This window comes from Nicotiana tabacum, chromosome 16 (genome assembly GCF_000715075.1).
Source record: "Nicotiana tabacum cultivar K326 chromosome 16, ASM71507v2, whole genome shotgun sequence".
In the NCBI taxonomy this organism is placed as follows: domain Eukaryota; kingdom Viridiplantae; phylum Streptophyta; class Magnoliopsida; order Solanales; family Solanaceae; genus Nicotiana; species Nicotiana tabacum.
The window spans coordinates 144,411,557-144,423,568 of record NC_134095.1 but is presented as its reverse complement, the minus strand read 5'-3'; the positions used below and the strand labels follow the sequence as shown (position 1 = coordinate 144,423,568).

The following is a 12,012-nucleotide window of genomic DNA, read 5'->3' as shown; positions in this document are numbered from 1 at the left end:
ATTAATTCTAATGTAATCATTGAAAATATAACAAATACTCATATATTCTTTATTCCAAGGGCAACTTTGAAAAAAAGAAGTTAATTAATTCCTTCTTAACATGTGAAATAGGAAAAAATTTATTTTGTGTCTCATACAACTGACATTAATTGTATGAAGCATCTTTTTTGTCTCACAGTTTTGTGAAACCAGATTTTTGTGGACCCAAAGTGTAAGATTGGAATCCACAAATTTGTGAGACAAAGAGGAGTCTCACACAACTAATGTCAGTTGTGTGAGGCCCACAATAAAACTTCTCAAAAATTAAATATTAAGGACCACAAAAAAGGCCAAAAAATCAAATAAAGTGGACGGGAAGGAGTACAATGTAACTGACGTAAAAGTTACAATGGATTTACTATAGCAATACTCGAGTACTCAAGTTACTGAAGCGTTTCTCTGATATCAACATGAACAAGGGTAATAAAATAGTAAACACAGAAAAAAGAAAGAGAAACACTACAGTAAAAAAAGTAAAAAACTTCATCCTCCAAATAAAGCCTAATTAATTTCAAAATTCACCTAAGGGGAATTTTGCATGGAGACATCATAAGTCACCTACTCACTACACAAGGCAATAGACAGATCAAGATTAATAACACTATGTTTTTCAGAAGAAGAAAGCCAGTGGTACTCGTGATGATTCAGGTTGGAACCCGAGTATGACGAAATTGCCTCACTAATCTCACTTATTGTGGACGAAGTATTGCTTCTTTGAATTGAAGGATGGTGCACTGAGAGAGCTAACGATAATCTACAATCGCCGTCTTCTTTTTCTTCTTCTTCTTCTCCTGCATTTTCTATTTTCCTTGAGCCCTCGAATTTGCACTTCTTTGATGATTCCCGTTTTGAATCTTGTTGCTTGGCCGCCTGAGCAACAAACAATCAGTCAACATGCTTGCAATAATGTAAAAAGTTTTTTATACCATATAATATTCTGCCGTACCTTCCTAGATACTAAGATGATTTTCTGTAGTTACCTTTTTTTCGATCATCTGATAGTGTAAGATTAAGTTGACAAAGCCAATGTTTATAAGTTAAACCCTTTGCAATGATAAGATGGTTAAATTGTATAGATCAACTTATGAATTACACATTATAGAAACAACAATATCAACAACCGTCCAGTGTAATCTCACAAGTGGGGTATGGGGAGGGTCGGACGTACGCAGTCTTACCCCTACCTTGAAAGCAGAGGCGGATTCAGGATTTAAACTTTATGGGTCTTTAATATTTTTAGAATTGAACTCATTATATTTTTTCAAATCTTTGCATATAAATTTATACTCTGTATCGGAAGTTATGGATTCAGTTAAACCCGTCACGTATGTACTATATATGCCCCTGCTTGAAAGGGCGGAAGTTATGGATTCAGTTAAACCCGTCACGTATGTACTATATATGCCCCTGCTTGAAAGTGCAAAGACATTGTTTCCGATAGACACTCGACTAAATAACAATATTTTATTTAGACACAGTATGGAGAAACAGAAAACAATAGTACCAAAAAGATCACTCATTATACTTATTAAATAATGTGGTCCACCGTTATAAAGTCACTTGCTGCTTTCATATTGTACTACATAGTAAATGTATTAAATGCCATTTGAATTTTGTTATAAGATCCCAAAGACACTTTCAAGTGTTCATCCCATTCCCTTCCACAATTGCATGGCGTTTTAACGTGCCAGATAACAACCAGAAATTTTGTCAAACGCTGAGATTAAAGTATGAAGAAAATACAAAAGCTTAGGTAGAAAGACTAAGCAATGTTGGAATATAATTAATGCATCATGAAATTTCTCCTCAACGTGTTTACTTATGTCAAAACATGACCAATGCCTAATAAATATACTCTCAACAACCCATCCAACAATAAATATATATTCTCAACATATATATAAAGAATTTTAACTTCAATATACTAAGGGCGTAAAGGAATACTTATACTGGTTACCTAAAAAATAAGCAAGATGTAAGAGTTTAACTTATATACACCGATAATGTAAAATATATTGTTTTACACCATCAGATTACTTAAAAGATATATATAGGTAACCCTCCACAAAAAATGAAAGTTATAATCTTGAAAACAAACCAGGCTAAAAAAGTCAATTAGTAATTTGACGATGTTTATAGTTGAAATTCAATTAGTACATGTTAATACACACTAGTAGTGTAAAAATCCTACACATATTATTATTGTGTACGAGCTAAATCCATATGATTTAGAACCTTATCTTAGTTACTCAGATGCTTGTTAAAATTCTAACGTCAAAATGGAAAGTTTCCTAAATGGGCACCAATTTAAGCCAATTAATTAAAAATAGATTACCCCATACTTCATGGTATCAACTAATGTGCCAAAAGTAACAACTCTGTCTATAATAAACTTGTTTTTCCATTTCTTTTTTGGGAAATACATGGCCATACTAGTTTTATTTTCTTGTTATGGCAAAATAAAGAGCAAAACAATATAAAGAGGAAGCACAAAACAACAGAAGAGAAAGCAATATCAACTTTGTATTTCAACTACTTTTAGTACTAAGTGTACCTAATACCCTATAGAATGAAGACTTGTAGGCTTTGCCAGTTGTAGACACAATGTACTACACCATGCAGAAAATTTCACAGAGCAAGACAAGTAACAAAGAAAAGTGTACTGTATGACTAGAGTTGAATCTTGAAAATAGACCTAAAAAAATACCAACAGTGCACTCAACCTCTCATTCTAAAAAAGCTGCACAAAAGAAAATACCCCTACTTATACCAAGAACTTAGGGGTCGTTTGGTATGGGAACTAAATTATCTTGGAATTATAATAATATAATCTCAAGTTTGATGGGATAAAGTAGGATATCGTAAACCAAACATGGTATAAATTTAATCTCATACCTTATTCCACCTTATCCCGCACAAAAAGAGAAGTATAGGTCTATTGGGATATGTACCTTGAAAATATCAGATTCTTGAACTTGAGGATTAAAACTTTGAAAGAAATCTTGTGGCAGAGAGAAATGAGTACTGTTGCACAAAGCAGGATGAGCTGTTTCTCTTTCTCTTTCTGTTTCACCACAAGTCTGTTGCCATATGAAACCATTCTCTCCTTCTTTTGTCCTCTCTTTTACCACACTTTTATCAGCCATACTATGGATGTAATCATCTTTACTGTACCGATTGGCCACTGCTTCACGTATTCTCTGGCTGCAGTTTGTGGTCTCGATTCTAGCTCTAAGATGAATTCATAACAGTATTGTGTGAGACAAAAAGTCATGAAAGAAAGATTTAAATTATATACATTGATAAATAAGTGACAATTCTACCCTCAGGGCCAAGTGTCTACATTCTACCCTCCCCAGACCCCACTTGTGAAAACTCACTGGGTTGTTATTGTTGTTGATAAGAGACAATTCAGAATTTGAAACTTACAAATTCGCTATGTTAGTCCTTTTTGAATTACTAGGTTCTAAATTATTTAATAATTTGGATAAACAAGTAGCCAAACCTACGAGTTATACACCAGCTCCCTTTGATTAGGTTTGGCTCAACCCAGTAATTTTTGTCCAAACCTTATATTAATCTTTGTAGGTTCACATTAATTGACACTACACGATATAAAGTAAAGATAATGATGACATGTCCAGGCCATAAATGCAAATCCTTTTTGTTTCTTGGCACAACCCTTTTTGAGACTTGGGAAACTGATGCCATAAAAAATTACAAACTCACCTTTTTGTGGGTTGAACACTGTTAAAGTAAGGAGAATCTGATCTTTCCATGGGACTAAAAGATGGATTGTAAACCATATGTCTTTGTTGCTCAGCACATCCTTCTTCTTCTTGATGACAATCATGATGATTTTCTAGAGACTGTTTTCTTTGTTGAGTGCTGTTTCTATCTGCTGTTCGTGAACCAAACAAAGCACAAGCAAACAAGAAAAGGTTAAGCTGTATGCATATTGTATAAATATTTACACAATAAGGTCATTAATAAAAATGGTAAATGCCTACTAGAATAGTATAATACAAAAAAAAAGTAGCTCGATGCACAAGGTATCTCGCGTTCAAGCAAGGTCGGGGAAAAGGCTGCCACCCAAGAGTGTGATGTAAACATCCTACCCTAATGCAAACATTAATGACTGTTTCCACAGCATGAACCTCTGATATGTAGGCTACACATAGACAATTTTATCGTTACTCCAAGGCTCTCCTTCGATAATAGAATATACTAGATTGATTTTTCCAAAAGACTTTTACAGTGTGTATATAACGTAAATAGGAAACAATGTACAACATTCACATTCTAGTCTTATATGGGACAACTACTTTCACGCAAATTTGGATGTCTCCACAAACTGGTAGAAAAAGGATTTCACAGGGAAAAATGGTTTAGTTTCTACAAAACTTTCAAAATGAAAGGAATTCTCGTAAATGAGCATCAGAAATTCAACAAGTAGACTTTTCATTACTTTAAATATGCCAATATTAGAAGATTCAAAGGAATGGTAGCTTCATTTCTGTGCTAATTGAATTTAATCAAGAAAAGAAACTTCATTGGGAAAGAAAGATGCAATAAATGAAGTGAGTTGTAAGATAATTTCCCAAGATATGTTTAGTTGTTAGACATTTAAATGTGAAAAGCTAAGCTCAAGAAATTCTAATAAAGGAAACTTATAAAGAAATTCACATTCTATTGCACATAAACTCAAAAAGATATATTTCAAGTACATAATAAAGAACATTTAATACTTAAGAATAACAAAGAACAATGTTTTAGTTACAAAATGGGTTTTTCCACTTTTTCCCCCACACACATAAACTGAGAATCTTGAATTACCTTGCCTGTTGACTTCACTTTTCATGCTTCTATACATCTGTTATAACGAAAATAAGTATACCAAAACCTTTAGTAAACTTAACAAAATACAACCAAACAATTGGATTTTTATGATCTAAAAAACTAACTAACCTGAAGATGGCTTTTAACATGAGAAATAGTAAGTCCTCTTACATCCATCATCTGAAGAACAAGCTTAGGAGTAGCCTCTACATATATTAACAGCAAACCAAACAAAAATTACAACAACAAAAAACATTCAAGTAAGAGGTACGGTGATGGTTATCGCTGCCTTGGGAGGATAGAGAGGTTATTTTCCATATACCCTTAGACTCAACGGAAAATGCAAAATAAAGCAGTAACAACAGCAGACGATATGATACCAAAGAAAAACCAAACAAAAATTTTAAAAAAAGTTACATAGAAGATGATGAAGAAGAAGAAAAAAATTATCAAAACTTACTATCTTGGCCACCAAGTTTATCAATAGCATGAAGAAAACAATGATGAAGATCAGGTGTCCATCTCAAACGAGGTACTTTTGATCTTATATATTGTCTCACTCCACGATTTCTTCCACAATTTCCCATTCTTCAATTTCTTCTTCTCCTCAAAAAAAAAATCTCTTTAAATTCCAAAATGGTATTTTCAAGACCCCTCTTTTTCACCTCTATCCCTTCAGTTTCCACCAACAGAATAAATGGAAAAAAAAAAGTGGGAAACTAAAAGAAATTTCTCTAGAAAAAGACAGGAAAAAAGAGAGCTATGTTCTTTCTATATAGAGGTTGAACAAGAGAGAGATATCTGGCTTAAGTTTAAACTTAGAAAAGAGATGGTTTTTGGCAAATCCCGTTGAAACTGTCTAGGTTTAAAGCAACAACAAAAAGTGTAATAATTACGTGTACAAAAGAAAGATCACGAGAAAAGCAAAAAATTCAGTCTCTTAATTCTCTGATATATTTGATGTTTGTTTGCTACTACTGTAAAGAAAAAATTCTCATCACGAGCTTCTGATATAGTAGTATATATATCTCTCTCTTCTATTCTATTCTCACCTATGGCTTTGTATTTTCTTTCTTTTTTGCTCTGTCTGTCTGTGCCGAAATCATTACCAATACAAATAGTACCAACTGCTGCGCTGCTGCTTTGACTCTCGTTCCCTTTACTATTTCTCTCTCTCTTTCTATCTCTAGAATCTTAATACGCCAACTTCGTCATCATCACATATGCCCACGAAACTTATTATTATGGCGAAAAAAATAATTAGGAAAATGACAATTGTATACAATACTCCTTTCCCCCAAAAAAAATAATAGTAGATTTCTTGACAAAGATCGTGGTACAGTGATAATTAGGTCTCGAATTCAATCCTGAGTATAGTGTTATATTTGTTAAACAATATTTTATCCCAATATAAGATTTTTCAGTGCGAATTCAAATTTAGTCGGATCCAATATAAACACCGAACACCGATTGAGAAGAAAAAAAAAAGAGTTCCGATTTCAAGGGATAAAGGAGTGATTCTTTACCACATCTTTGTTATATATATGTCTTTTATAAATTTAAATTGTAAATAATTGTTATGTAGTATTTTTATTTTAAAATATATAAATTTTATTTAAAAATACTTATAAATTTTGTGTTCAAATGTGCGATCAAAATTAGAAAGTATGACTCGAGAATTTGGAACTGTATCATTCTAACCTACATATGATTCTCGAATATACATGCAATGTTTCATTTCTGTAAATTTTATGTTATACCTATTACTATAGTGTAATTTAAAATGATGTAGAAGGTTTTTACTGGCTTGTAGTTTTTTTATGTTTTTAGTTTACCGATTAATAAAATTTAATAACTTTTAAGTGACGTGATAATTTTAAATAAAAAAATACACTATAAGCATCTATATAAGTTCAAATCTTTTCAAGTTTAAATTTTATGCACCGAAGGTACAAAACTGAACAATTAGGTCACTTATTAATTATAAGTGAATTTCGTTATCAAATCAGAAATTCTATGATAAGTATTAATTGATAATTTAATAATTTATAAAACTACGGTAAGCGTCTACATCACACCCTTGGTCCGGGCCCTTCCTCGAATGCTACATGAACACGGAATGCTCCTTTTTTATTAAATTTATAACAAATATACGGTCACAAAGTTTGAGTATTTTATTGATAGAAAATCTTTATATTATTAATGTATAAATAACTCAAGCTTAGCTATAAAATCATTTTGAATTACCCCTACTCTTTAGGCATGTAATTTAGTCGTTCAAATTCTTTTATTTTCCTTATTCGTATTTCAGGATCTTTCCTGGTTTCGTATAGAGCATGGCGCTCTCGTACCATATGCGTAGCTTCTGCCTATTCTACTCTGAGGTGGTATCAACTGAGAAAACATAAATTTAGGAATAAAATGGTTCTTATTATATATCCAACCAAAAAAAAAAAGTTGAGGTTAGAGGAGGACAAAGATACAGTATATTATATGCTCACTATTTTGTTCATTTTACTACAGTTTTTGTTTTACCTTCGAAGGAATCCAAACTATATTTATGTATTACTTCGTGCTATATTGAAACATTTGAACTGATCATATTTTAGTCCGTATAAATTGAATGTTTGATTTTCTTTTTCAAGGGTCAAGGTTGTTACTGTATCACCACTGCATGATTATATGTGTATTTTAATAGTTTTTATGCACGTAAAAGCTTTTATTTTATTGTACTTCACATATTGTTGTTAAATATCTTGTAAAAAAAACAGTAGTAAAATAGTCTTTCTTTTATGTCGCATTACTATTAGTCAAAGTTGACCGTCATGCATGACACTAGTCCAGGATACCACGTTCAACTCATTTGGACACACATTTTTCTTATTTTATTAAGAAACTATTATAAATATAACTAACGTGTCGGCCAATAATTTGCCTTAGAGCCCGTTTGGCTTAGCTGATTTTGAGTAGCTGATAAGCATTAGGTGTTGAAAAGCACTTTTAAGTGATGAAACTGATTTAAAAAATAATCAGTTACGTGTTTAGATAAAAGTGCTGAAATTAATAATATGTAGCTGAAGAACTGGATATACGGAAAGTTTTGTTTTAAAAAGAAGTATTTTAGGGATAAAATAGTAAATATTTTGGTCAAACTTAAAGTGCTTGTAAGCGAAATTTGATAAGTTGGGGGAGACCAACTTATGACTTTTGGCTTATAAGTACTTTTAGTTTTACCAAACGCGTAGATAAGCCAAAAAATACTTATAAGCTTAGCCAAACACCCTCTTAAAATCTAAAAAAAATTGAGTACATGTGCTTGGATTTCTGCTAGTAATTTTTTCGTAGAAAAAAAAATCGAATAAAAATCATCTAGCTAGTTTGTTTTATGAGAATCGAATGAGCAAATTGTCAATTAACATGGAAATTATGATTTAATACAGAAGCTAAATATATTGTGATAATCCAAATTCCCATGGTACTTATAAATCTGTTACAATTTTCGTAATGTTTATAGCCTAAAATATCAAAATCCATTTTCTACACGATGTCATCACTTGTTTTAAAATAAAATTCTGCGTTCCGAGACTTTAAAAACCTCTTTTAGCATCACCTCGATTTGCATGCACAGTCCGGGCACATAGCCGGAAAGCCTATACGTGAAAATCTGAGAAAAATGATAAATTTTGACTATAAAATGAATTAATTGGACTTCGGTCAACGTTTTGGGTAAACGGATCCGGACCCGTAATATGGGACTTGGGCGTATACCCGGAATAGCATTCCAAGGTCCCAAGCCCGAGAAATAAATTTTTAAAAGAAATTGTTTTCTGAAAAATATAAAGGTTTTTGAAAGTGAAATGTTATGCGAAACTTGTGGTATCGGGCCCGCATTATGATTTCGGAGCCCAGTACAGGTTCAATATGATTTATATGTGTTGTCGGTAAAGTTTGGTAAGAAACGGAATCCATTTGACGTGATTCGGACCTTAAATGCAAAGTTTAATGTTTAAAGAAGTTTTGAGAAATTTCATTGGTTTTGAGGTTTAATTCGATGTTCATGATGTTATTTTGGTGATTTGATTACACGAATAAGTCTGTAAGATGTTTTTGAGGTTGTGTGTATATTTGGGTTGGAGCCCCGAGGGCTCGAGTGAGTTTTGGATAGGCCACGGGGTGCATTTGGGACTTAGAAAATTGCAGGTTTTATTGTTGGTGTGATCAGGCCTGCAAGCTTCGCATAGCTCGCAAATGCGAGGGCTTGGTCGCAAATGCGAACCAGCCCAGGCCTGCCTTATCTCGCAAATGCGAGATATTTTTCGCAATTCCGACCTCACAAATGCGAAGTTCCAAATTCCCTGAAGGGTTCGCAAATGCGAGCCCTGTTTCGCAATTCCCAAGCTAGAAGAGGTCGGAGTTCGGAATTGCGAACCCCTGTTTGCATTTCCCACATCTGCAACCTGCAACTTTTATACTTAGACGATTTTTAACCCATTTTTCACATCTTTTCAAAACACAAACTCCCTAGTGCGATTTTTCAAGAACAACTCTTCTTCCAAATCGATTGTAAGTTAATTTTTACTCATTTTCTTCAATTTTTAACATCTTTTAACATGATTTCAACTTAAAATCAATGATTTTCATGGGGGAAATTGGGTGTTTTGGGTAGAACCTAGGTTTTTCAAAAATTGGGGATTTGGACCTCGACTTGAGGTCCGATTTCAAAACAAATTATATATTTGGGTTCGTGGGGGAATGGGTAATCGGGTTTTAGTTCGAACCTCGGATTTTGACCATGTGGGCCCGGGGACGATTTTTGATTTTTTGGATAAAACTTTGGAAAACTCATTTTCATGCATTGGGGTTGATTCATTTAGCGTTTATTGATGTAATTAAGTAACTTGTGACTAGATACGAGTGAATTAGTGGTGGAATCAAGGGGTAAAGCTATAGAAACGTGAATTGTGTTCGTGGCATCGAGGTAATTGTTTGGTCTAACCTTAGCTTTAGAGATTAGGAGTCGAGTCCTATTTGCTATGTGGTAATTATTGAGTACGACGTATAGGCATGGTGACGAGTATCTATACGTTGGTGTCTAGCATGACCATGAGTCTTTATATTGTGATTGTCACAACTTCGTTGTATCTTTCATGTCTTAGTGGTGATTTCTATTTGTTATGTAAAGTTTGTGGAAGGAATTGTGATCTATGAACATTGAGGAGCGTTGGCTCAAGTTGTCTAACGAATTGTGAAAGTATAAGTGATAATTGAACTTCTAAAGCATTGGCTCGATTTATAAAATGAATTGTGAAGTAAAAGTGAGAAAGAGTAGAGATCATTATGTTGCCACCCTTGCTGGGTTATTTTTGCTTTATTTGTTATCTCCCTTGCCAGGATGTTGATATTATTGATGTTGTTCCCTTGCCAGGACTAAATTGTTGAATTGTTGTTCCCTTGTCGGGATTCTTATTATAATTTCATTTATTCTCTTGCCCTATAATTTGTGATTGTTGTTTGGGTGAGGAAGAGAGTTAAAGCACGAAGGGTGATGTCGTGTATGATTTGTGAGGAAAGAATGTAAATCACGAAGGGTGATGCCATGCCGTACGATGTACCATTCCGTACCGATTTTATTGATTATATGGTGAGGAAAGAGAGTAAAAGCACGAAGGGTGATGCCGTGCATGTTTTCATTATATGACTGCTTTGGTGATAATGAGAGTAAAAGCACGAAAGGTGATGTCGTGCATTTATTGCTTTCTGTTTCTTTTGGTTGATATCTGAGATTTATTGCTTCTTCCATTTTACGGGTTGTCTTTCTGTTCGGAATTAACATCTCCCCCCACAGCATGCTCCCCCTCCCATACTTGACTGGTTATTTATGTATTTTTTTCCGTTGTATATATATTTGAACTGTACAGGTTTATTTGGTAGTCTGGTCCTAGCCTCGTCACTATTTCGCCGAGATTAGGCTAGGCACTTACCAGCACATGGGGTCGGTTGTGCCGATACTACACTCTGCACTATATGCAGATCCCGAAGTAGCTCTTAGACTGTAGTTTGAAGCCTACCTCATTCCTCGCGGAGATCCAAGGTAGACCTGCAGGCGTCCGCAGGCCCTGACGTCTACCTCTATCCCTATTCCCTGTTTCATTTTCCTTACATTCAGAAACAGTGTATTGTTATTTTCTTCAGACTTTGTATGTAATAAATCTTTGACCGTCTGTGACACTGTGACACCAGGTTTTGGGTGCTTAAGGCTCTAGCAGTTGTAATAGATGCAGATTTCAGATATTTTATTATTTTCTTCTGCTTAATTCTAATTTCCACCGTTTATACGTTATCGCTTTATGTTGGTTAAAAAGAAATAAATGGATAATGAAGTAATCAGTTTAAGGGATTGGCTTGCCTAGCTCATATTAATAGGCATCATCACGACTTCCGAGGGTGAAAAATCCGGATCGTGATAAATTAAGATAGAAAAGAAATGGTTAAGTTGAAGAGTGCTTATTTTTTTATAATATATCATAATTCCTCCATTAGCATTATAAAAAAACCAAATTTTCTCGTTGTATCATGAGAAAGGTTTCTTGCCTTGTATTAATATGGCCACATGAGATTACCCTCATTTAAAAAGTAAAATTAAATAATATGGATGAGTTATCAGCCATGACTGCGATATGCATATGTTAACATGTTCAAGAAAACTTTATATATTAAATTATACTTTAAATTCTGGTGTAAATTAAATTATAAAATAGTAGAGTAATATTCATATAATCGACTCCAACTATATGTATTTATATTGGCGGCTACTTCCAATCTCAATTTTGAAACATTAATTCAACAAACAAAAGTAAAAATAATAAAAATTAACGCGAAAACAATCTAGGCTATCACCCAACGAGGTGAGAGAGATTATCCAACTATCCAAAGTCAAGACACAAGTCTTTTTGTTTCTCTTTCCTTTTCTTTCACAAAGTCAAGACAGACAAAAGTCAACATTACCTAAAACAAGGCAAAAAATAAAGAACGAGTCAAGATTAAGAAAAGGTCATCAAAGAACTAGTAATAGGGACTTACGAACCAAATCTGAACCGTACGATAGTTTCTTCTTAAGAATCAACGATAGTAGGA

At 33.5% G+C, this 12,012-nt stretch overlaps 1 protein-coding gene across 2 annotated transcripts; it reads right to left on the bottom strand.

Moving 5' to 3' along the window:
* Positions 1-375: 375 nt before the first annotated feature.
* On the bottom strand, positions 376-5,963 carry LOC107778338 (uncharacterized). Of its 2 annotated transcripts, none has more exons than XM_016598578.2 (6): positions 5,339-5,963; positions 5,008-5,084; positions 4,876-4,912; positions 3,769-3,937; positions 2,991-3,270; positions 376-909 (listed from the first exon to the last, which is right to left on the bottom strand). In XM_016598578.2, exons 1-6 carry the CDS (start codon positions 5,463-5,465, stop codon positions 598-600), a joined length of 1,002 nt encoding a protein of 333 aa, XP_016454064.2. In that variant the 5' UTR covers positions 5,466-5,963; the 3' UTR covers positions 376-597. The 2 variants fall into 2 exon arrangements, with proteins under 2 accessions (XP_016454064.2, XP_016454063.2); XM_016598577.2 differs by having other exon boundaries at positions 3,769-3,940; positions 5,339-5,961.
* Between the last annotated feature and the right edge of the window lie 6,049 nt (positions 5,964-12,012).

Coding starts and splice junctions, on each gene's coding strand:
- LOC107778338 (XM_016598577.2), bottom strand. CDS start 5,465: ATGGGAAATTGTGGAAGAAATCGTGGAGTGAGACAATATATAAGATCA. Junction 4,913..5,007: donor ATGTTAAAAGCCATCTTCAG/GTTAGTTAGTTT, acceptor TCGTTATAACAG/ATGTATAGAAGCATGAAAAG. Junction 3,941..4,875: donor AAGTGAAGTCAACAGGCAAG/GTAATTCAAGAT, acceptor GTTCACGAACAG/CAGATAGAAACAGCACTCAA.